This window comes from Cydia splendana, chromosome 22, assembly GCF_910591565.1.
Source record: "Cydia splendana chromosome 22, ilCydSple1.2, whole genome shotgun sequence".
In the NCBI taxonomy this organism is placed as follows: domain Eukaryota; kingdom Metazoa; phylum Arthropoda; class Insecta; order Lepidoptera; family Tortricidae; genus Cydia; species Cydia splendana.
Window position 1 is genome coordinate 3944001 of NC_085981.1, and position 26038 is coordinate 3970038.

General features: G+C 39.4%; 2 protein-coding genes across 2 annotated transcripts in view; one reads left to right on the forward strand and one right to left on the reverse strand.

The window, feature by feature from the left end:
- Positions 1–26038, reverse strand: part of LOC134801453 (uncharacterized) — a 130888-nt gene that overhangs the window by 58634 nt on the left and 46216 nt on the right. The gene's annotated exons all lie outside the window — the stretch shown is intronic.
- LOC134801576 (uncharacterized) lies at positions 20–9537 on the forward strand. Its single transcript, XM_063774187.1, has 6 exons — positions 20–79; positions 6117–6228; positions 6922–7007; positions 7171–7444; positions 7655–8387; positions 9304–9537. Exons 3-6 carry the CDS (start codon positions 6967–6969, stop codon positions 9378–9380), a joined length of 1125 nt encoding a protein of 374 aa, XP_063630257.1. The 5' UTR covers positions 20–79; positions 6117–6228; positions 6922–6966; the 3' UTR covers positions 9381–9537.

Here is a 26038-nt window from a genome sequence, read left to right on the forward strand (position 1 = left end):
ATTTTGTACTTGTAGAGCCTTTTGTGGTTCCTGAGGATGTCGGACTCCAGTGTAAGGATTGTGCAGCAGGCATTGACAGGTGAGTGTCGTTACCAGATCTTTATGCAATAGTTTGATATGACTCGGACCCGGGTGTTGGACTCGGGTATGTCCTTAAACCACATCCAAAAGAGAGGTTATAGGCACTGTGTGTGAATGTCATCTCGCTTTGTGTGGTAGGGCACAGCCCAGCGGATGTCATCCTATCACCACTCGTTGTGAATTTCTTACTTTCCGCACTTGTAAATAACTATTTCTATTCTCCGTGGGGAAAGCGTCAACTTTCGGCCCGTTGTGCTTGTGCTAAAGTTGCCGTTTTCCGGCTCATTCGAACTGTAAAATAGTAAGTAGGTAGGTAAAATAGTAAATATACACTCGGCCAGTCCAGTAGGTAAGAAAGTCTCAAATATCATGTGTTAACGTATGTATAGGGATGCGTCAATAAAACTACGTGCTCGGATCAAGACTGAATCATATATTTCCAGCTCTTACCCACATGCATATTAACAATAATCACAACCTACCCACAACTCCCTTTTTTTACTTTTCATATTACAATTTCTATATTTGGCTCAAGTTATACATTAAATCATTTTATTGACTAAAACGCAATAACAAATATAATATAAGTACCTACTCATTCTCCTTTTACACAAAAAAAAATTTGGTAATTATATGTAAGTTCACTCAATTTTTTAGTGCAAAATCACAGTGAAGGCGTCAAGAGAAAAAATAAATAAAAATGTAGGTGTTCAAAAATAGTAATACTTAAATTACTAATTAACACTAATCAAATGGGTAGGTACTTAATAGGTAATATGTATTAATTTCACTATTATATATTTATGTTAGGTTCTTAAGTACATATTTAACTAATAAGTTGAAAGTAATTCAATGTGCATTGCTAGAACAAGTTCGTATTTTTTTTTTATTAGTTAATAATTTCATATTGCACAGTAAGTAATCATTCCAAACTATTGAACAATATAGGTAGGTAGAATACAAAACGGCATATCGTTGCAATACCTACACAATTTTCATACTTATTACATAAACACTATTTAGTATATAGCAACAACATTCATTTATTAACATTGAAATGGAAGCATCAGAAACATAATATGTTTAATTTATTCCTTAATTATTAATTACAGAACAATGAGTAATAAAACATCATGCAACACCTTATTAAATTGAAACTCATTCTAGTTCATCAGGAAATAAACGAAAATTTACAACAAAATTTCATAAGGTACAAATATTAAAACACATTTATAAATTTCATAATCATGATAATCAATGATAACATGCCTACAGTGCCTACATTTTTATTATAACGACTAAAACATTCCTTATATACCTACGATACAGGTTTTCTTTACACAAATAAACCCATTATCTGTATTGAACGGTTTTAATCTTATATGCTGTATGAAAACAAAAATGAAGTGTCAATGCAAGTTGAACCTTATATAATGCTTCATGTATATAGGTATAAAATTGTTTAGTTATGTTATAACAATCCATCTTCTAAACTGCACATACTATTCGACCCGGCTGCCAATTAATACCAATCAGGAGGAATCACCACCCTGCCAGAACGAGTGACATAATTGTTATTATTTGGTACATGTTCGGACACCGGGGTCGTGTAAATAGCAGCACGCTGCGCGTGCGACTGAGGCTGCGGGGCGGGCGCATGCGCCCTGGCGTTATCATTATCAGCCGATATTGTGATATCGTCATAAGGACGGGGACACACAGGTAACTCCGGGCGATATTCTGAATCTAATATAAGATGACGCCTGTTTCTCACCAAAGTACCACCCTGCATCAATTGAATTAAATACGATCGAATACCTTTAATATGTAAAATTGTGCCACTAACCCATTTCTTATCTACTCTAACTTTAACTTTTTGACCGGGCATTAATTGTTTTAAATCACGGGCCGTCTTGTCGTACTGCTGTTTTTGTTTATTTTGTCTCTTTTCTAACTCTGCCGTGACATTAATTTGGATTTTAGGATGAAGAAGTTGGGGTGCATATGGTACGATTCCACGAAACTTTCTGTTGTTCAATAGCTCTGATGGAGATGCTAACTGATCAGTGATGGGGTTCGTTAAGTATTCTAACAGTGCTTGTCTGAAGTCGGTTTTTTCCACACTAGTTTTTTTAAGTATATTTTTCACTGTTTGTACGCTCCGTTCGACTTGCCCATTGGATTGGGCATAACATGGAGAAGAAGTAATATGTTCAAAACACCACTGCTGAGAGAACAGTTTGAATAGGCTCGAGGAAAATTCGGGGCCATTATCTGACATCACAATGTCAGGTATACCCTGATGACTAAAAACAATTTTTAACTGCTCAATAATATGGCTAGACAGTAAACAATTTAACTCTAGAACTTCCAAGAACTTACTAAAATAATCTACTATCAATAAATATTTTTTCTCCTTAAAGTGAAATACGTCTACCCCAATTTTTGACCATGCCCTGTCCGGTATCTCATGTGGTATCAATGACTCCTTTCGATTCTGGTTTTTAAAAGTAAGGCATGCTTGACAGTTTTTAATAAAATCCTCTAGCTGGCTATTTATATTTGGCCAAAATATAGATTCACGCACTTTTAACTTGCATTTCTCTAACCCTAAATGCCCAATATGCACCCGCCTTAACATTTCCTTCCGCATAGCTACTGGAACAATAATTCGATCGCCCTTCCATGCCATACCATGCGCGACCGTCAATTCATCACGAAAACCCCAATAGGGTTTGACCTGATCATCGACATCCTGCTTATGCTCTGGCCAGCCGTCTGTAATAAATCTTATAAGCGTCTGCAGCTCACCGTCGTCCTGGGTCAACTTTTGTATACGTACAAAGTGCGAGTCAACGAGCGGGTTGCTAAGCAGTAAGGCACACACCTGTGCGCGCGCGTCCAGCTGGTCGCGCGGCACCACATTTGGAGTACTCGCCGGATCCACCGCACGAGAAAGAGTGTCCGCCATATACATATACTTGCCTGGTTTATATACAAGTTTAAAGTTGTAGGGCTGCAAACGCAGGAGCATTCTTTGCAACCTAGCTGGAGCAGAGGCGATCGGCTTACAAATAATACTTACCAACGGTTTATGGTCGGTTTCCACTGTGACATCACCTCGACCATAAATATAAGTATAAAATTTTTCACAGGCGTATACGCATGCGAGGAGTTCTTTTTCTATCTGCGCATATGCTTGTTCAGCTTTCGTTAAAGATCTCGAGGCATAGCATACAGGCAAATTATCCTGTAGTAAACAAGCACCTAGCCCGTTTTTACAAGCGTCAACAGAAATCACCACGGGTTTTTTTAAACTATAATACTGTAAAACCGGTACACTCGTCAAACACTGCTTTAAAAGATTAAAAGCTTTATCATGCGACTCCGACCAATGCCATTCGATGTCTTTTTTAAGCAATTGTCTAAGCGCATGATTTTTGTCGGACAGATTCGGTATAAAATTACCTACATAATTTATCATGCCCAAAAATCGTTCAAGGTCCTTTGTGTTTTTTGGGCAAGGCATATTTTTTATTGCCGACGTGTACGAGTCGTCGGGATATATGCCATTCGGGGTAATCTTATGTCCTAAATATTTTATTTCAGACAGACCAAACTTGCACTTGCTTTTATTTAATTTTAAATGTATCTCACGACACCGATCTAATACTTTTTTCAACCTAGCATCGTGCTCCTCTTTCGTGCGACCGTAAACGAGTAGGTCATCAATAAACAAACAAACCCCTTCCATATCATCAAACTGCTCGTACATTTTTTTGTGGAATACTTCTGATGCCGAAGTTATTCCAAATGGCAAACGCAAAAATTTGTATCTTCCAAAACTCGTATTGAAGGTAACTAAATCGGTGCTATCTTCGTGAAGACGAAGCTGCCAAAATCCTTGCTTGGCATCAAGGGTGCTAAAAAATTTCGAACCTCCTAAATTGACAGACATTTCGTCCAACGTCGGCAATTTGAAATGCTCACGTCTAATCGCCTGATTCAAGTCCCTCGGGTCCAAACATAGCCTTATGTCACCGTTAGCCTTCCTTACAACGGTCATACTATTGACCCAGTCCGTGGGCCCCTCAACTTTCGCAATAATCCCATCACTGACCATCTCATCCAATTTATTCTTAACACTATCTTTCAAAGCTACCGGCAATTTTCGCGGTGCGTGTACCACTGGCCTAACATTTCTATTCAATTCAATCTTGTACACTCCCGGCATACACCCAACTCCTTCAAAAACATCCGAATACTCCCTATACACATACCGTTCTATATCACTACCGGTATTACTTTCAATATCTAAAACCAATTTGACAACACCTAACTCCGCGCACGAATCCCTACCCAATATCGGTTGTGAAGTAGTGTCCACAACAATAAAGTCTAAGATATATATACGATCCTTGTATTTTGTTTTTAAACTACATTTCCCTACCACCTTGAGGGAATAGCCCGAGTACGCGCTCAATGTATCACCCGTTGAGGTTAAATCGTTCTTATGCATACAAATTTGACTCAAAAAACGAAGTGGTATTATATTTACATCCGCCCCAGTGTCCAACTTAAATTTAATATTTCCTTTTTCGAACAACAAATCAATCCACCAGACACTCGCACTAGTACAGCAGTTTTTTACCTGATCATTGTTTTCCTCAGCTCGCACCTCGTTTACATTGCACATACGCGAAAAATGGTCATAGCTGTTACACTTTAGACACCTTCTGCCGATGGCAGGACACCTTGAACTGCCATGAGGCAAACCACACCGCGAACACGACAAATTAGCACTGCTGTTGTTAGCACTATTGACATCACGCACTTGTCGATTAAACAGCTGATTTCGCCGCGCAGGACTCGGGCGCGGGGTCGCGGGGAAGCGGGCGGGGGTCTGATAACGGCCACCGCGCCCCCGACTTCTCGCCGTTCCACGATGCGCCGGCGCTCCTCGGTGACTTACCCCCCAAATTTGACCACCTTCACTATTCCAATTGTACTCCGTATTATGCTTAGGATTATTTTCCACAATATGTGCATTATGTTCTACAGACTCTTGCTTTATAGCCCCCGCTTGCATCTTAGACATCTGGGCTAAATTACAAATATCTAAACATTTACTCAGCGTCAGATCCGGCTCACGTAACAACCGTTCCCGTAGTGCGTCCTCTTTTATGCCGCAAATCAGCCTATCTCTTATCAAATCCTGCATTAGCGTGCTAAACTCACAAGTGGCAGCCAGCTTCCTGAGCTCAAAAGCATACTGCTCGATAGACTCACCATCATTCTGACACCGTGTAAAAAACCTGTGCCGCTCTATAGTTAAATTTTTCTTCGGCAAAAAAAACTTATCAAACCGCGCAATCAAACTCTTCAAAGTCGTGCATTCCGATTCAAACTGTTGGTACACTTCACGAGCCCGTTCTCCAATAACGTGCAGCAAAATACTAATTTGCACCTTTTCTTCCTTCTTCGATAACTCACACGCGTCGAAGTAAATATTAAACGCTTTCTTCCACTTAGTCCATTCTACAGACAAATTGCCAGAGGTCACATTGTCAAGGTTATTATCGAAAATAAAAGGCGGCGGCGGCGACAAGATAGATTCCATTGCAAACAGTCTCTGATTTTATTTTTATTACTATAAACTCACTGAACACACTCAACGAAGATTTAGTTAATAACGGTTCTTTTAAATCGACTGCGCCATGTTAACGTATGTATAGGGATGCGTCAATAAAACTACGTGCTCGGATCAAGACTGAATCATATATTTCCAGCTCTTACCCACATGCATATTAACAATAATCACAACCTACCCACATCATGTAATACAATGTAATATGTGACGTCCCACGGGTAAAGTTACCTTATGGCGGTTGGCGCTTACGCTATTATTAACGCCGCTCCAATATTATTGCGGCGCTATGCGACGTAAGCGCCAGCCGCCATGAGGTACCTTTTGCCGTGGAACGTCACATATACTAATCGACAGGAACTTGTTACACCGTATTTGCCGTAAACAGGTACTCGTTCTGGTGCGTGCAGTGCGCGTGCGGCGCGCTGTGCGGCGCATGCGCAGCGAGCGCCACGCACGACCGGCACTATGTGTTACGCGCGCCAGGGGGCGCCACGCAGGTGAATATCATGTTTGTTGTGTAAGGACTGGTGCGTGCAAAGCGCGTGCGGCATGCCACGCGGGTGAATTATATCACGGTCGTCAGTTTCGCATCCGCCGGCGTGAGGCGCCGCTGTGTGGCGCGTGTGGAGTTAGCTCGCCGCATGACAAGCACTATGAAGGGCGCCACGCAGGTGAATATAGGTATATATGTGACGTTATCTATGAAAAGGGACCTTATTGCCGATGGCGCTTACGCCATTATTAACGATGCTCCGATATAAATACAATGCCGCGCGACGCTGTGCGGCGTAAGCGCCATAGACAATAAGGTCCCTTTTCATAGATAATGCCCCATATATGTAACAGTATATGTAGTTGAAGAATTATTATTTGCACCGGTGAATGTTGTCGGTAATGGCTCTAGGGTAATAAAACCATTAACATCCCGGTTTGCTTGAAGTATACTTGAGCAAAACAATCTTGATCCCATTTGATCCGAGCCTCGGATCGGATTCCGAGACATTTGAGGATAAAATGTGCATTAATTCCAAAGTTAAATACACTGCTTTCAGAGGCAAATTACGCTTACACGCGACGCACACCAATTTTACGAGCATGATAACTGAAAAACCACTTTATGCAACAACAGTACATAAAGACGAACTTTATGTATTGTACCTGAGTAGTGAAACTGTTATATTTTTGTACAGAATCAAACGCAGGCAGTACTGGCAGTTATACGACAACAACTGCTGATGGAAAACTTGCTAACGCTCTACGACACTGATGAAGATCGGTACGATATTTTTGCACACTTTTATTTAGTTTCACTCTATATATTTGTACATTGATTTTGTGAAATTCAATAGGTTTTTTTTAATTTAATTTAAGGTAAATTTTTAGTCGGTTGGTTACCATTATTTTTACTTGCCTGAAAGTTTATAAATGTGTTAATGCAGTGTGAAAGTAAAAGAGGAACCGGTGGAGCCCGCCGCGACGACCGACCCAGTCTCTGTGAGGCCACACACCGACCCGCTCAACGTCAGGCCCCACACCGACCTGCTCAACGCCGGGCCCCACACCGCCCTGCTCAACGTGGGGCCTCACACCGACCCGCTCAACGTCGGGCCCCACCTCGATCCGCTCAACGTCGGGCCCCACACCGACCCGCTCAGCGTCGGGCCCCACTATAACCCGCTCACCGCGGAGCCCTACGAGGCCACAGTAAACGAGGTACACTTTGACGCCTGTAAAACTTCATACGCTGTTAGTGACAGTCAATATAGAAGCCACTAGAAATTTGATGTTATATTCCCATTCCTGGCGATATATTTAGTCGGACCATCGCCCACACTGTTAACTGTACATCGGTGGACCTTATGCCTTTTGTAACAAGGTCCACCGATGTTCTAACTTGATGTATTAGATTTGTTTAATTTACAGTGTGCCGGCGAAGGAACAGTCGACCATCCTTACAAGCGTCCTCGACTCATGGACTACCGAACAGGCGTCAAACCAAATTCCAGTACAATAGATGGCGATGTTCCACAGCAATTCTTAAATGTCTCACCTAATATACGAAGAACAGTCCAACCACAAGATTTTCTAATGGCTACTACTAGCAATCTCAGAGAATCACATGCCGATCTACTGGTTAATAACGATCTCAAAAGAACACAGACTCTCATACAGATTGATCCTACCAATGTAAAAGAATTTCAAACTAAAGTAACGGTTGATCCTAGTGATTCAGAACAATTGCAAACTGTATTACTGATTGATCCTAGCGATTTTAGAGTAAAAACTGTCCAACAGGTCACTAGCGATGTGAGAGAATCACTAGATGTCATACAGGTCATTCCTAGCATACTTAGAGTATCACAAGGTGTATTACAGATTCCTAGCCATCTGAAAAGATCTGGATCTCCTAAATGTGACTTCCAACGGTCCCATTCCAGCGTGTATGAAAATTCGATCAGAGACTACATAGAAAGTGAAGTAGACGACAGTGATTTAGATGAAGATTATAGAGTAGAAAAGGACTTGATAGATGAAGATTCTATAGATGAGACAGATGAAGAAGATATTGCTGGAGGCGTTGGCAGGAGAACGAGAAAAGCAACAAATATGATTAGAGGACCAAGTGAAGTGATGCTTCGAACGCTGACTTCAGAAGGTGAGTATTTTGTTTTATAATGTAGTATTAGCACAGAAGAAGTACCTAATAATACTACCGTACAAAAAGGACACTTCCTACAAAACCGAAGTTCGACAGCGACAAGGTCGAATCATGATATCCCATTCTAACTTATGGCACTAACCCTTTCGGCTATTTAGGGTTGTCAAAATTCAAGTCATTATCTTATCTGTGGTCGTGCACGCAAAGGGACGGTCAAGGGAAGGTCAACTTGTGTGAACCCTAATAATTGCTCGGAGCAATGCTGAGCCGAACGGAGCCGAGTTAGCCCGAAGTCAGGAGTGTCTCCCCACTGGTACCTATTAGGTGAAAATCAATCGAATAATGGGAAGTGGGTCGCTAATTTAACTTGACCCCAAACATAATAAGTAGCTATTTGTTTTACAAGTTGTTGTTTAACCCCTCGTGCTAATATTGATACCCGAGCAAGCGAAAGATTCCAAAATTGAGCCACTCCCTGTGTTTCGAAAAATGGAATCTTGAGCATATCGAGGGTTTCAAGGCACGAGGGTTAAACAAATTTTGCCACAGAGTGAAACAACATTTTTCACCACACCAACACAAGGAAAATACTAACTGTAAAATATCAAACAAAATCAAAGCATATCAATTCAAAATGAATGTTATTAAATATTTATCATTCAAATGATCATAACAGTAAATTCAACCAGCAAAATATAAGAAAACAACTCAAAATTTGCATTAGATTACTTTGCTCGCATGTGAATAAAATGCAACTTTCTTATCAGTTTTTGAACAATCAAGAGCGCCTTTACCAGATGGTGTGGTGAAATAGTAAAAAAGTTATTGTTAAGAACATACAAGTTAAATACAAGCTTGTGGTGAACATACAAGTTAAATATAAACATGTAATGGAAACTATTGTTTGTTCCAGCCGCGGTGCAGTTGCAGCCCCTTACCTCATCAGATATAAGGAAATGGATCCACAGGAAGACACGGAGAAAAGACTGAAATATTAAACTAGGAATTTTAACTGGTGTTTAATTTTTTACTAACTTCAAAAAAGGAGGAGCTTAATCATTTCGATCGGTTTTTAAATGTTTGTTATCATAGAGTATATTGAATTTTGTTACTTCAGAACTCCGTCGTTTCTGAATTGAATTTGAAAAATATAGCCGGCCAAACCTTTGTCGGTAGAAAAGGCACGAAATTCAAATATTGTATTGGACGATTGCATTTTTTTATTTGCTGCTTTTTTCTATTGATGGAAATGGCTTGACAGACATTACCTATACTATTCCTGGTGATAGGTTCCATTCCACGGGTTCCATCCAGTACAAATAGCATTGTAATTACTTCGGACAAAAGTTTTAACATAAATTTTCCTACTACAATCAATACTTTAGGAGCTACATGCTATTAAAGTTAACAAAGAGATAAAAATAGACGATTTAAGAAAACGTGGTTTTTTCGTAATTGTTCATCATAAATCAAATTTTTATCGCTCGAATATGTAAGAGTGATAGTTAGTGAGGTTAGATAACGTATTTTTGTTTTTCTTGTTTCGCGGTAGAACACAGACTACAAAGAGTATTCTTTTTTTATGGTTGTGAATGATACGAATTAGATGAGTCAGACCAAGAATAGTCTGCGGCGGATTTGATAGCCCAGGCAGTGCAAGTGTTATTTTAAACGTCAAACTTCTATGAAATTATGACGTAATGCGTATAAATGACACTTGCACTGCGTGGGCTATCAAATCCCGTGCAGACTTAATTTGGTCCGACTCTAGACTGATTTATCATATCACTTCTTATCATTTTCTACACTTACCGGCATTTTCATGAGATGGAATCCCACTGGTAATCTCATCTTGACTGAATAACGAAGGATAAGCCTTCGCGTTGAGACGCCGTGTCGATGCCGAAACAAACCGCTGTTCGAAGTGTTTCTCACAAATAAAAGCTTTCCGAACTTGCTCCGGCGACATATTTCCGAAACCATTTGTTTCCAAACACTTTAACCACATAATGAGTCTTTTCTCAGTACTAGGAAAACGGTACAAAGTAAAAGCGTCCTTTCGCAAAGTTTTACACACACAGCACTGATAATACATTTTGCACAATGCATAAATGCTTGCAGAACTGGGTTATGGATGTATCACAAATAAAGCGGAGAGGATAAGTACAAGAACTCCACTCGATCAACACTTTATTGCAATTGAAAATAATTTAAACTGTTCAAAGTTTTCAACAAACATGGGCGACAACCACTGACAAGTTGACAACTGACGTTTAGGCGACGATCGGCCAATCAAAGCTCGGCAAGTTGTCAGTATCATCTAAAAGCAACATGGCGCTATCGTACACATTCCGTTGTACCACAGAATAAATAATAGTACTACCGTACAGAAAGGAAACTTCGTACAAAACCGAAGTTTGACAGCGGTTCAGGGTCGAATCATGCTATCCCTTTCGGCTATTTAGGGTTGTCAAAATTCAAGTGATTATCTTATCTGTGGTCGTGCACGCAAACGCAAAAGGAAGTCAAGTGGTGCCAACACTATAATAATTGGAGTCGAGCGGAGCCGAGTTTTATAGCGCACTGCAAATTGTATAATGTAATGCCCGCTTTATTGTACCTCTATGATATAATCACTACGTTTGTGACAGCTATCATGTCTCATGCATAGACCTATTTTTTTCCTATTTCAGTGGTCTCATGTCTCAGACATGAGACATGATAGCTGTCACAAACGTCATGTCTGTCATCCTTGTGATTGTGTTGTGATCGTTTGTGACTTGTGACGATTGTATTGTAATATTCTATTTATTTATTATTATCACTTCAGCCATCGTTCATCACTGTACTTCATGCTCATTTTAACATTGTGGAATATTTAGTAGAATTACTTTGACAATGTATTGCTGCATTTGTGGGTGCGGCAGTAAATCAACGGATAGAAGGAATAATAAATTGGCTGGTATACGATTTTATAGTTTTCCTGCTCATAGCTCTTTTTTGCCATGGCAAAGCGAAAAAAGAAAACTTTGGATAGACGCAGTGAGGAGGCATACGTAAGTGTTCAAAAAGTGACTGAACGTGTAATTTCTGTTGGCCAGGTGCAGAGTTCTTGTAAAAAAAAAACGAAAAACGATTGCAGCGCTTGATGTGGCCAAGAGTGGTAAACGTCATACACCTGTTAATGTTTATGTACATACGCTTTTTGATTTGAAATCACATAAACGATGAGAATGGGCAACAAAAACTGCTGTTGTGTGATTAACTGCAAAAATAACAGACGAAACAGTAATTGTACATTTTATAGATTTACAACAGCAAGTTGGAAATTAGACCAAAGAACAAAATGGATAGCTGCTGTAAGAAAAGTGAAGTAAGTGTACATCTTGACATTTTGTTGACCTTTTTTATAGTGTTAACAGACTATCGCACCGCACCAAGGTCATTGTGCGACGCACCCATAAGTAAGAGCGAGAAAGCGATATCTCTTTCTCGCTCTTACTTATCGGTGCGTCGCACAATGACCTTGGTGCGGTGCGATAGTGTGTTACGGCCTTTAAGTCTATTAGTTCTTTAGTGCGACAAAAGCGGTGGTGGCCGAGTGGATATGACGTCCGACTTTCAATCAGGAGGTTGCGGGTTCAAATCCTGGCTCGTACCAATGAGTTTTTCGGAATTTATGTACGAAATTATATCATTTGATATATAATATACCACTAGCTTTTCGGTGAAGGAAAACATCGTGAGGAAACCTGCACCTGCATGCAAATAAATTCAAAAGTGTATGTCAAGTCCCCAATCTGCATTGGGCTAGCGTGGGAACTATAGCCCAAGCCCTTTCGCGCATGAGAGGACGCCAGTGCCCAGCTGTGGGACGTTTATATATAGGCTGAAATTATAGTTCTTCAGTGCACTGTAAATAAGTAATATTGGAAGAGAATATGTGCTTTTGTATGGTTTGTACCTTATGATGGATGGCCGCAACTTTATAGGGGATAGATATTACTCAAAACTCTGCGCAGAGGGACCGCCACTAGCACAAACAGTAAACAAACTGTGATACATCAATGTACATAATAATTTGTAACAAATAATCTGTGAAAACTTGTAAAAAACTGGGCATAGAATATGATTATAATAATGTGGATAGATTGTAATAATGTGGTACGAGTATGTCCCACAATAAAAAAGGAAAAAATATATTAAGACTTAAATTTTCATAAAAATATAAATTTATATAATAATACAATAATTGCAAATGTTTGTTGTTTTAGTACTGGTACTGATGGATCGCCATGGACTCCTCGAGAGAATGATTGTATATGCAGTGCACATTTTATCGGTGGAAAAAAAAAAGATGAGACAGCCAGCCCTAGTTATATTCCTACAATATTCTCGTCAGTGTATGGATCAAATATTTTATAAAATCTGCTTTTTAAAAAGATTTAGATTCACAAACATCTAGATACATTTATTCCTTTGATTTGTAGCAAAATAACAAAGCAGTATATTAACATATTAAATACACAGATAACACCTACTTACTTCTTTCATTAAAATTATTGACCAAATGTGTTTAACATTAAAAAACCGGCCAAGTGCGAGTCGGACGCGCGCACGAAGGGTTCCGTACCATTACGCAAAAAACGGTAAAAAAATCACGTTTGTTGTAGGTATATGAGCCCCTTTTAAATATTTATTTTATTCTGTTTTTAGTATTTGTTGTTATAGCGGCAACTTACTATCATGGTTCATGAGATACAGCCTGGTGACAGACAGACAGACAGACTGGGTCCCGTTTTTACCCTTTAGGTACGGAACCCTAATAAAAACTAATAATTTAGCACATTATTAACTACATTATAGTAAATAAGTTTAAGGACATCATGCACCTGGCCAATAGTAAATTATTTTTCTGTTATAGTAATGGTAAACGCTCGCTGCACGCGAAGCGATTAAGAAAGAGAAAGATACTGCGTGCCGCACGTAGGTGTGACAAAGAGCACATCAACAATATAAATTCATGTGCAGCGAGTGTTTGACTCACCTGTCCTCCTAAGTCCTGAGTTCCTTTAAAAAGAACAAATTAAAATCGAATTTTGAAACTTTAATGGAATAAAAGAAGGTTCCAAATTCAAAACTGCAAAAATGACTCTGGGTCTTAGGAGGCTATAGTAATCATAACCTCTGTCACTTTTTCTTTCAGCAGAAATCCAGATACATTTAAACCAAGCAGAGGCACAAGATTATGCAGCGCTCATTTTGTTGGCAACAAGAAATCCGAAAATCCCCACAACCCGGCATACATTCCTACAATTTTTCCTGGTAAATATTTTTAATAGTTCCAGTTAAGTAACTGAAGCCTGATTTAAACTGTCACGTCACATCTGAATCATTTGGGACAATGTCTATCCTCCTATGGCCCAGCCATATAAATGAAAAATCCAGAATTTGCCACTGAAATTTGAACCTTTAGTGCAGGGAATAGAGTTGATTTTGGATTTGGTTGAAAATTTAACGAAATAAAACAAATGCAACTCTGTTCCAATCGAATATGATTTAAATTTCATCGAACTGAATAAGTAGGTACTATAGGTAGGACCTTGGGCCTTAGGAGGATAATGGACAATATTAGTTAACAATTTATTCCTACATTTCTACTAATACTTTCATAAAGTAGGTTTATAAATTTAAAGTGCTTATAAGAATTCAGTAACAAAAAATTATGTTGGCAGGGAATTATTAATGAGTTCAGTAAGAGAATTATTAATGTTTACAGTCAAGATACATAATTTTAACAAAATACTTAAAATCGCTGGCTCAGATACAAATAATTTCAAATACTAAATTTTGATTGCTCAATCTATCCTTCTGCCTTACACTATTATTTTATTATCAAATAGTAGGTTAATCTGTTGATATGAATCATAAAGACAGCAGCAGAAGTTGCTAAGAGGGCGAGGTGTTCAAAATTATCTTCACACGCTCTATTCTCCTAACAATAAAGTCGCGTCAAGATCGTTTTGAACACCTGGCCCGCTTAGCAACTTCTGCTGCTAACTGTACATACGAGTAAGAGTAGGCAGAAATTATTTGCCAATAAACTACTGGGCTACTGAGTACCATGTATTTTTCAGGTAATAAAGAAGCCACGCCCACCAGCACCACCACCAGCTCACCACCAACCCCCCGCCAACCTCCCCGCACCGCACCAGAAGCCCCCCGCCAACCCCCCCGCACCGCACCAGCAGCCACTCGCCAAACCCCCCGCACCGAACCAGCAGCGGCAGCATCCCCGTTGCCCGAGAAGCCAAAACTGTCTGAAGATGTGCCCACCTTCTCAGTGCTCCCGGCTCTGCAAGTAGTACCCATTGAACCATGTAAGTGTGTCTAATATGGCACAGGTAAATTGCCGAAAGAGATAGTGCCATACATTAGAAAGGGACACCATGATTCGTCCCTGAATCCCTGTCAAACTTCGGTTTTGCAGGAAGTGCTTTTGTATGGTATAGTATAGTACTATAGTATTTAGGATTGTCAAAATTCAAGTAATTATCTTATCTGTGGTTGTACACGCAAAGGGACGTCAAGTTGTGCCAACCCTAATAATTGCTCGGAGCAGCAATGCTGAGCCGAACGGAGCCGAGAATGGTGTTTAAGACGAAAGTGGACAACCGCACTGAAATCGCCATTTCATACAAACATTACAAACATAGTCCCAATTTTTCTCTCTGGATGTTAACATAATTGAAAATATTTGACACAATTTGATGCATATCAATCACAGCTATGCCAGCTTGAGCATTGTTAGATTGTTCTCTTATTATTTTGGGTGATAAATTTGGAGGCATGTTAAAAAAAGTTTTTTTTTTCAGTTATTCCCGAGAAAGTTGATAATTCTTGTAAGGATTGTGCAGCACTTACTGTTGGGTGAGTACCTATGATTCTTCTTTCCGGCCCTCTTTCTTCATTGAATCCTTCGCTTCGTTTATGATTCAACTACTCAACGTACACCCACGCCGTAAATATGTCATTTTGCTCCCTTGTGACTCTTGTGAGACAATCTACTATTGTGCCCGTTTGTAAGATATCACCGAATTAATTTTGTATTAAAAAAAACGTCTGCAAAGGATGCCATAAAGCTTAGAAATATGTATATAAATATGGAACAATTCACTATTTTGAGTGAGATCCGAACTCGCGACTCTGGATCGCTAGCCCATCGCTCTGCCAACTCAGCTAGCGAGACTTCACTTGAGGACAGCGAATACTATTTCCAAGTTTCCACCATATGCACATAGCGACATCTACCGTAAGAGTATCTATATTATACTTCATAAACGTACAAGCAAAGAGAATTTGAAATAGAGAGTTGCTGTCATGGTAAATTATGAAGCTACAGTACATTTACTGCCATCTTTCGACAGAAGATTAAAACTGTTAGAACGCCATTAAGTTTGACTTTGATCATTATTCTTTCACTGATATGTGTTAACTTGTTAAATATTAATATTAACGCCATCTACTCGAAAGTAGGCCAAAGGCACAGTATAATAAATAGTACTAACGTACAGTATGGACACTCCCTGCCTCCCGTTGAAAGTGCCGCCCACCCGCTCTCGGTGACCTCAAAGTTACCGGCTGGCAAGGACGCGACGACGCGGTACGCAGAGCGGAGGCCACGTAAAATATTAAAATATTAAACAAATATTTACAAAACCTATCAGAACACACTGAAAACAACACAATATCTATATGAACAAAAAAACATGTTTTCAACTTACGTAATATTTTGGTGGCCTGAATTTCCTTACAAAAATTTTGTTACTTCATTTATACTGATTCAAAATAGGAAACTATTGTATAAATCGAGCTTAGATACCCACCTTACAACATAATACGATTCTTATTTCTTCCTAATTCGCGCAATGTTTGAGGTCATCGAACTTGACAACAAAATGGCGGAAACCCTAGCACGTCTTATCTCACTCACACAAGCATGGTACGCGTTCACCTACACGAGCTTAGACTGTGTGCGTAGGAACGCGTTTGTTTCATACATTTGATCGCCAGTGTCCGGGGTGTGCCAAAGGCATGGTGCAATCTTTTCGAGCGATGGCGCCATAACCTTTGGCATATAGTCGAGTAGATGGCGTTAATTTCAATATTTAACAAATTAACACATACCAGTGAAAGAATAAGGATCAAAGTCAAATGGCGTTCTAACAATTTTAATCTTCTGTCGAAAGATGGCAGTAAATTTACAGTAACTACATAATTTACTTTGACAATCCGCCTCTATACACTCTCTTCTCTTTGATACAAGTATACATACGTTACGTTTACACGACATTTATGTTTATATTTTTCACAGGTTCTCGTTCTGGTGCCTGCAGTGTCATCGCGGGCCGCTGTGCGTGACGTGCGCCGAGTGCGCGCCGCACGACGGGCACTACTTGCTACGCACGCCAAGAGGTGCCACGTACGTGAGTTTCGACATAATTCATTTTTTGGTTCAATAGGGAATATTACGCAAAACTCTGCGTAGGGGGCACCACTACCACTATCCATATCAATCTGGGGTCTACCGCGAAACACGAAAATCGAAATTTCGTTATCTAAACTAACTAACGATAAAGAAAAGAGGCAGATAACTAAATTTCGATTTTCGCGTTTCCCGGTAGGCCCTTGTTAACAAACCGCCTTGATGCATCAATGTCATATTTTATTGTCTGAAAACTTGTCGAAAAACAGTTTAAGGCACCAGTATGTATAATCTATGGTTTACTAGCTAGCTTAGTACTGCACTCTGGTGGCAGAACATTGCAGTAATACCCCCTATTGACAACATTTTTTATTTCCAAAAGATCGTCATTCATAAATCATTTCGGTAAAAATGTTTGGAGACCCAGATAAAATATTTTTGTTTTTTTTTCTCCATTGATTTTGGATAAAAACGCAAATTTGCGTGTACCGGAAGCTGACGTCACTTCTATTGCACAATCAAGTCATGATGTAAGAAAACGATTAAAAAGTTAGTTGCATCCGGTTGTCATATTTCACTTAGCGTTCATTTGATTTGTAAACTGTCAAATTGTGACTACTGTTTTTCATGGTTTTTTCGTTCTTGAATATAAACGCTTATTTTGCATAGATTTAGTCTATTTTCGATAGATGTGCCATACGCGTGAGCCCGTGAGGGACAACATATACAATGCAACAAAATCAAAAACACATTTAACATTCCTGATAACATACCGAAAACACAACACCAAACCTACCTACGTAATTTCGTCGGGTTCATTGCTGCCCACCATAAAAACGGTGGGCAACAAAAAACATCTACGTCCCTTAGGACTTTTTAGAAATAGAGAGAAAGGAAAAGTGAGACTATGACACGGACCAACAATCGTAGAGCCTTCTCTGCTACTCCTACTGAAAGTTCCATAAGATCTTCCCGTTCGTTCATTTTCCCCCACCCCTCATGCCTGATCCAGAGTTAAGTATATCTAATACCTTTAAACGAGCAATTCTTGTTTATTCATATATATTATAATTAGATTAAGATAATATGTACCTAATAACTATTCGTAACTGCTTGTTCCTAGGCCTACATGAATAAAGTATATTTTGACTTTGACTTTGACTATATATATTTCGGGGATCGCGGACACGGCTCTAACGATTTCGATTAAACTTGCTATATGGGGGTTTTCGGGGGCGGAAAATCGATCTAGCTAGGTCTTATCTCTGGGAATACGCGCGAATAATTTTTGAGTTTTTATATGTTTTCCGGGCAAAGCTCGGTCTCCCAGATATTTATATTTGTTATTTTGCATTCAACAGAGCCAAACGGAGGCGGTGCTAGCGGTCATAAAGCAACATTTGCAGGCAGAAAACTTACTAACACCATACGCAATTAATAACGAGTAAGTATTTACTTATGTTTGTGTGTTTTCATCTCTTTTTTAGGGTTCCGTAATCTACTAGGAACCCTTATAACTTTACCTTGTTCGTCTGTCTGTCTGTTCATCGGTCCGTTATTGGTTTAGTGATTCTAAAACTGCAATTTGGTATGAGTAGGTATAATACAACAATGTCGCTGACAAAGTGGAAAAAAAACTAGTTTTTTTATTTTGTTGAGGTTTTTTCGTTTTTCTCAGATTTTGATAAATTTTGATGGATAGAGTTCTTGATTATGTACAACATATTATAAGCACATCCACTGAGTTATGAAAACGTGTTCTGAAATTTTCGTAACTTAACGGAAGTTTACATACATTTTGTTGTTCAAATTGGGATTTCGTGTTTATTCCGACCAGAATGAAGAGCTCTTCAAACCTACCAATTACCAAATTTTATCAAAATCTTGCGAAAAAATAAAATCGTCAAAACAAACCCGTCCCATTACATTACAGATTACACTATTGATTTTGAATGAATAATTCATTGAAAAACGTACTATACACGTTGGTCAAAAAATAAGTACATTCCCGTTGCCAGGGAGATTTTGGGATCATACTGAGCAACTTTTACTATGGGACCAACCCTGAAAACGAAAAAAAAATTGACCCACCCATAGAAAATGGGCCATACAAATGTATGAAACAGCCAAATTTATTTTCGCGATTTCGGGGTTGGTCCCATAGTAAAAGTTGCTCAGTATAATCCCAAAATCTCCCTGGCAACGGGAATGCACTTATTTTTTGGCCAACCTGTATAGCGGTTCCGTTCTGATCGTAGTGTGAAAGTGGAAATAAAGGAAGAGCCCGAGGAGCTTCCGCCGTCCGTTCCGGAGCCCGACCCACTGGAACCGTTAGCCACACACTACACTGCCACCGGCAAACAGGTACCGCCTTTACGCCTAACCATAGATAAATTTATTTAACCGCTTGCCATCAGGCGGGCCGTATGCTTGTTTACCACCGACGTATTCTAAAAAAAGTAAGCTTAGTGCTCACTCCATACATCAGCTGCCCTCCCCCCTAGCGATCCAAAGGACTCGAGCCTTTTAGCTCTTTTTTTAGGGCTCGCCGCCTCATTTCTTGACGCCTAAAAGGCTAAAAGCCTATTTAGCTCTTTAGCCCCCGAGCCTAGTTCTATTTAAGATCCTAGACTCTTGGGGCTAATAACCTTATTAAGGCTTGGGGCTAAAGAGCTAAATAGCCTTTTTTTATGGGCCCTAAAAAATAGAGCTCCAAAGGCTCGAGTCTTTTGGATCACTACTCCCCCCTCCCCAGAGAACAAAATTTCTAACATAATATAATCAGCTGGCGACGCCCTTGGCTCGTTTAAAACTTAATATAAATGCAGTGAGCACACTTATTCGGTTATTAATCGTTATAAGTCGATAATTTCCTATCCCTAATATCTATTATCTGTTTTTTTTTTCAGTGTTTTGAAGACGAAACAGCCAGTCACTACTTACCAAAGCGTCGGCGAATCATGCCTACAGAAAACAACGCTACCGAACCAAACACTTTGGTGAAACTTCAACCCAAGACTTTTATATCACAAACTATCGTAAAGGACACGCCTAGCGGTTTTAAAACTGTTTTAAAACGGACACCTGGCGGTTTAAAAAAAGTTTTATTAAAACAAATTCCTAGCGGTTCACAACCTGTCTTGAAACTAAAACCCATTCCTAGCGATTCCATTTTAAAAACCAAGCTTGACAGACTCAAGCGATCACAAAATGTCCCAAAAGCCACGTCTAGTAAAACCAGAAAATCTCAAACTGTCTTAAAAATTATTCCAAATGATCCAAGGCGAAAAACTCTCCTACAAGTCGCCCCTAGAGAAACACAGACTAGTAACCAACCAAGCGATATTAAAGAGCCACAAACTAAGAACCAACCAGGTAAACTGAAAATCAAAAGAACCCTTTTAAAAGTCCCACTTAGTGAACTCACAAAGTCAAAAAGTCTCCTTAACCCTAGTGGGTCGAAAACGCTAAGAAAAGTCAAACCAGACGAGATTTTGGAGCTTGATAAGATCCAAAAGCTTCTCAAAGGGAGTTTCCAACAAAATGATCCCAAAGGGCAAAAGCTTCATAATGTTCTAAAGGGTTTCTCTACACCCCTGAAAGTTACCTCAGAACCCCCTCGGGACAGTGAATAATTTAGTCTATTTTAGAGGATGAGGAGTTTTTGGTGTGAAAGTGAACAATTGCACTTTACATGAAATTGTCAGCGACATTTTTAATCCTTTTCCAAGCATAATACCATTTATCGACTACAACCACATACGCGCCAATAGAAATTTAACCTTAGTAGTTAATCGATTTAAGGTACAAATTGGATTGAGCTTTTGGGAAATGTGGCTTATCTTCAAATGAATCTTCAAAGCTGAATGAATTGGAAAATATTTGGATATTTGGGAGAACCGTGTACTTATATTGGTGCGGCCTGGAAAGGGGTTAATTTACAATTCCTTTATATGTACTATTTTCACTTATGTTACGAGGTTGATATGATTGATACTATTTGATAGATGTGTGGAAACGAATGTGTTCAATAGCCGCTAGATCGGACAAAGAAAATATATTTGAAATAGATGATGGAAGTCAATTGTGAAATAAACTTATTGCCGTACGAAAGTAACGGACGTCGGTATACGATCGAATAACACAGAAATGGAGGTAGGACACTGGGCGAGAAGGAACATTGGGAGATTGACAAGACAGGTTACTGAATGGCGGCTAAGGTGGACAAAAAGTTCGGATGCGGAGATGAAGACCATCAACTAAATCAACTTTTTTTTATGAGGGCCACGAAAACGAATTCGCCTAAAGGTGACGTTCGAGTGGCAAAGATACCAGGATAACCTGGCGGTCCGCCTAAAAAAGTCCAGGTGGGCCGCAGGTAGAGCACCGCTGGACTAGATGGTCAGATATATTTGCTGAACGACAAGCAATGGATGAGAGCATAGGACCGAGGAGAGACGGAATAAAGGAGAGGCATATACTAGCTCTGAATAATAGAATAATGGTTAAGACAGATATAGAAGATAATGCTGGCGTTAGTAGGACGATACGCACGCAACAAAGGAGCTTGTGAGAGGTCTAAATGAAATGGTTCGAATGCTGACTTAGAGGTAAAGTGTTGTTTATACATAAACCCCTTTGTTAGGTAATAAAGATAAACCATACATAATAAAACTTGTTTGTTCCAGCCGTGATGCAGCCGCAGCGCGTTTCCTCGTTAGATATAAGAAAATAGACGGCCCGAGGAATAGGCCAACAGAAGACTGAAATAAAATTATAAAATAGTAACTGTTTTCTCTTAAATGTATCCCTACTTAGGAGGATATAACCAAAATGGAGACGCCTTGTCTGTAATTTTCTGTACAAAACAGTCTGCCGATCTTTGCGGGAAGGGGCATGTCAAATGTAGGTATACGTAACAAATAGCCATGTCATATAAACGTCAGTCCATACAATGTTTATGACTATTGGTCATAGTTTCCACAGAGGGGAAGATAACTAATGACACGATTATGGTGGATCAACTTTTATGTGTTGCTATTTGGTCCCGTTACATAGGACAATAGGTAGTAGTATATTTTTTTTGAAAAAATGACGTGTCATGTTCTACTATCATGCTTAGTAGAGGCCCATTATGAAAATGGCTTAGGGGCTGTCCATAAATTACGTCATCGATTTTTGACCCCCCCCCCCCTAAAATCATCCAAAAATCATGCTTTGAATGACCCCGTTTCCTCCTACGTCATGCTACCATCATCCGATGTCCAGACCCCCCCCCCCCCTAATTTGAAATGACGTAATTTATGAATAGCCCCTTACGTGTATAACTTCCACAAAAATGCTTGTATGGTAATTTTAAATAACATCAAAACAATGTTAAAGGATTGTCCATGATATAGCGAAAATTTAGTCGAAATTTGTACATAGACCATATCTAGAGCAGCCAAATTTTCTACCTGTCTACTGAGACTGAGCGAAGCGGAGACGTGGAAAATCAACCAATAGCACTATATTATACTAGCTGTGCCCGCGGCTCCGCCCGCGTGTAATTCGGTCTGTGTCAGTAAGCGGCTAATTTCTAATCCTAATTTCTCTCCCTCTCCCCTGGAGGCGGAACTTGAAGTAAAGTTGACATATGGATATATGCTACAGGACTGAAGTCCAGATAAAATATTTTACAATTAGGTACCACTAAATAAAACTACACTCCAAAATCAATAGTTTTATTCGCCCTTATTCAAATTTTACACGTGATTTAAACTTAGAGAATATAACCAAACGGAGTGGTCATTAACAGGCGTTCCCCTCTGTCGAAAATAGGCGGCCAATGGTCAACCGACGTTTATCTCACATGGCTATGTTTACGTTACGTAGGTACACATTTGACGTGCCCCTCCCCCACAAAAAACGCCAGACTATTTTGTACCGAAAATTATAGACATGGCGTCTCCGTTGGTTATATTCTCTAAGGATTTAAACGACAGAGTAGTAGGTGTATATCGGACGATACAGTAAGGTATACGCGCGCGAGCGGAAGCGAAGCGGCCTGCCTGGCTAGAGCGCCACTTACCGTGGTCTTCTTCAGACTCCTGAGGAAGACCACGTGCCCCTAGTAACCTCAGTGCGTTGCGAGACTTTCGCGAATGATTCGATTTTTTTCGGGAAGGCATGGTAATGCATGTAAAATGCGAGTCCCAAATCGTTTGACTCCGCAAACGACCAGTGCCGGATTAAGATATTTTGATGCCCTTTAAGTATTTCTAGACCATGGTGCCCCCTCTCCCTAGGGTCATCAAGATTTTTTTTTTTTGGTAAATTGAGTGGCGTTCATTGCTGCATTTCAGCTGAGAAAGTCACGTCATTTTATCACGAAAATTGACAGTGCCGCAGCAGTAACGTTGCCACAGAGTACCTAATGACCCAAATGTCACCTTTATCTTGAACATCTTAGAATGTTATTAAAAACCCGAGCGAAGCGAGCGCGAACATTTTTCGATATAAAAACGCAATTTGATAGACAGTTGTAAATTTTTACTTTTAGTATGGAAATCAGTCACATCATTTTATCACGAAAATTTACAGTAACGCAGTAACGTTGCAGCAGAGTAATGCTGCTGCAGTCCTCACCCGAATGTCCCCTTTATCATATCTTAGTAAGTTATTGAAAAGGCGAGCGAAGCGAGCGCGAAAATTTTTCGATATAAAAAAACGTAATTTGATAGACAGTTGTACATTTTTACTTTTAGTATGGAAATCAGTCACATCATTTTATCACAAAAATTGACAGTGCCGCAGCAGTAACGTTGCAACAGAGTACCTAATGCTGCTGCAGTCGCCACCCGAATGTCACCTTTATCATATCTTAGAAAGTTACTGAAAACGCGAGCGAAGCGAGCGCGACAATTTTTCGATATAAAAAAACGCATTTTGATAGACAGTTGTACATTTTTACTTTTAGTATTGAAATCAGTCACATCATTTTATCACAAAAATTGACAGTGCCGCAGCAGTAACGTTGCAACAGAGTACCTAATGCTGCTGCAGTCGCCACCCGAATGTCACCTTTATCATATCTTAGAAAGTTATTGAACAATTTTTCGATATAAACAAACGCATTTTGATAGACAGTTGTACATTTTTACTTTTAGTATTGAAATCAGTCACATCATTTTATCACAAAAATGGACAGTGCTGCAGCAGTAACGTTGCTGCAGAGTAATGCTGCTGCAGTTGTCAACCGAATGTCACATTTATCATATCTTAGAAAGTTATTGAAAACGCGAGCGAAGCGAGCGCGAAAATTTTTCGGTATAAAAAACGCATTTTGATAGACAGTTGTACATTTTTACTTTTAGTATGGAAATCAGTCTTATCATTTTATCACGAAAATTGACAGTGCTGCAGCAGTAACGTTGCAACAGAGTACCTAATGCTGCTGCAGTCGCCACCCGAATGTCACATTTATCATATCTCAGAAAGTTATTGAAAACGCGAGCGAAGCGAGCGCGAAAATTTTTCGGTATAGAAAACGCATTTTGATAGACAGTTGTACATTTTTACTTTTAGTATGGAAATCAGTCACATCATTTTATCACGAAAATTGACAGTGCTGCAGCAGTAACGTTGCAACAGAGTACCTAATGTTGCTGCAGTCGCCACCCGGATGTCACCTTTATCATATCTTAGAAAGTTATTGAAAACGCGAGCGAAGCGAGCGCGACAATTTTTTAGTTTACCAGGGTACTCTATAGTGTTAGCACATATTTGAAAAAAGTTTGCCCCTCCTTCCTAAGTAGCGCCATACGATTCAGGGGCAAACTTAAGTCAATCGAGTGTTGTGGCTACCCCTCCTTTTAGGGGTTGAATTTTTATAGCCTATAACCTGGCCGGGGATTTTCTCGACAGTTTAGTAAAGTTTTCATCAGAATCCGTTCAGCCGTTTTCACGTGATGCGCGTTCAAATAAACAGACAAAAATTCTAAAAACTGTTGGAACGTGTTCTGTTATCAATTCCAAGTGCGCCGGGAAGCGATCTTGTACGCATGTCTGACCTGAAGCTAATCGTAGATAAAGTAAGTCCAGTCATAGCCAAATTAATTAATGTATCAGTTGCTCAACATAAATACCCTAATAAGTTAAAAGAATCTCTAGTTCGTCCAATCCATAAAAAGGGTGACCGTAAAGTATACTCAAATTATCGACCGATATCCATTATCTCCAGTATAGATAAAATAGTTGAAAAATGTATAATCAATCAAACAAGCTCCTTCCTTCAAAAAAACAGTATATTAAATGATTGTCAACATGGTTTTCAGAAAAATAGAAGTACTGCCACTCTTTTGTCCAAATTCACTGATGAAATTAATACTTATTTAGACGATAAAAAATTTGTTGTAGCAATATTCTATGATTTTAAGAAAGCATTCGACACCTTAGATACACACACCCTTTTAAATGGAATGGCCGAATGTGGTGTGGGGCAGCCGCTAAACAAATGGTTTCGCGACTATCTCACATCACGTTCATACCGAGTAAAGATTGGTGACGACCTAAGTGATGAGACACTGGTACATTGTGGAGTACCACAGGGTTCCGTATGTGGCCCCGTGTGTTACTTAATGCATGTAAATAGCTTATGTGGAGTTCTGCGAAACTGTTCCGCACACATGTTTGCTGACGACCTATGCACCCTACGCGCAGGAACCAATATGATAGAAACTTGTCGTCTAGTCCAAGAAGACATAGACTCAGTAGTAAAGTGGTCACATGACAATGGTATTATATTGAATTCAGATAAAACTAAGCTCCTAATTATACAATCGCCATATCTAAGCCCAACAGAAATGCCACTCCCTATGTATACCCATAGCTTTACTTGCCTTCATAATAACTTACACGATTGCCATTGTAGACCAATAGAAAAAGTTGATTGTGTTACATATTTAGGTGTTAAAGTAGATTCCGCATTTTCTTGGCAACAACATATAAATTATATCTGTAGCAAACTTAGAATTTTATTAGGTAAATTTTACCACCTTAGCTTTAAAGTACCAATTAATGTATTAAAGTGCTTATACTTTGCAATAGTTGATTCCGTGTTAAGCTATGCCCTTGATTGCTATGGTCTCACTTTTAAATCGTATATAGATAAAGTAGAAGCGCT

What these genes read in the sequence shown, in the direction of transcription:
- LOC134801576 (XM_063774187.1), top strand. Translation starts at nt 6,967, where the DNA reads ATGGAAAACTTGCTAACGCTCTACGACACTGATGAAGATCG. An exon ending in ACGAGGCCACAGTAAACGAG is followed by an intron (nt 7,445 to 7,654) that starts GTACACTTTGAC and finishes TTTAATTTACAG; the next exon opens with TGTGCCGGCGAAGGAACAGT. An exon ending in TCGAACGCTGACTTCAGAAG is followed by an intron (nt 8,388 to 9,303) that starts GTGAGTATTTTG and finishes TGTTTGTTCCAG; the next exon opens with CCGCGGTGCAGTTGCAGCCC.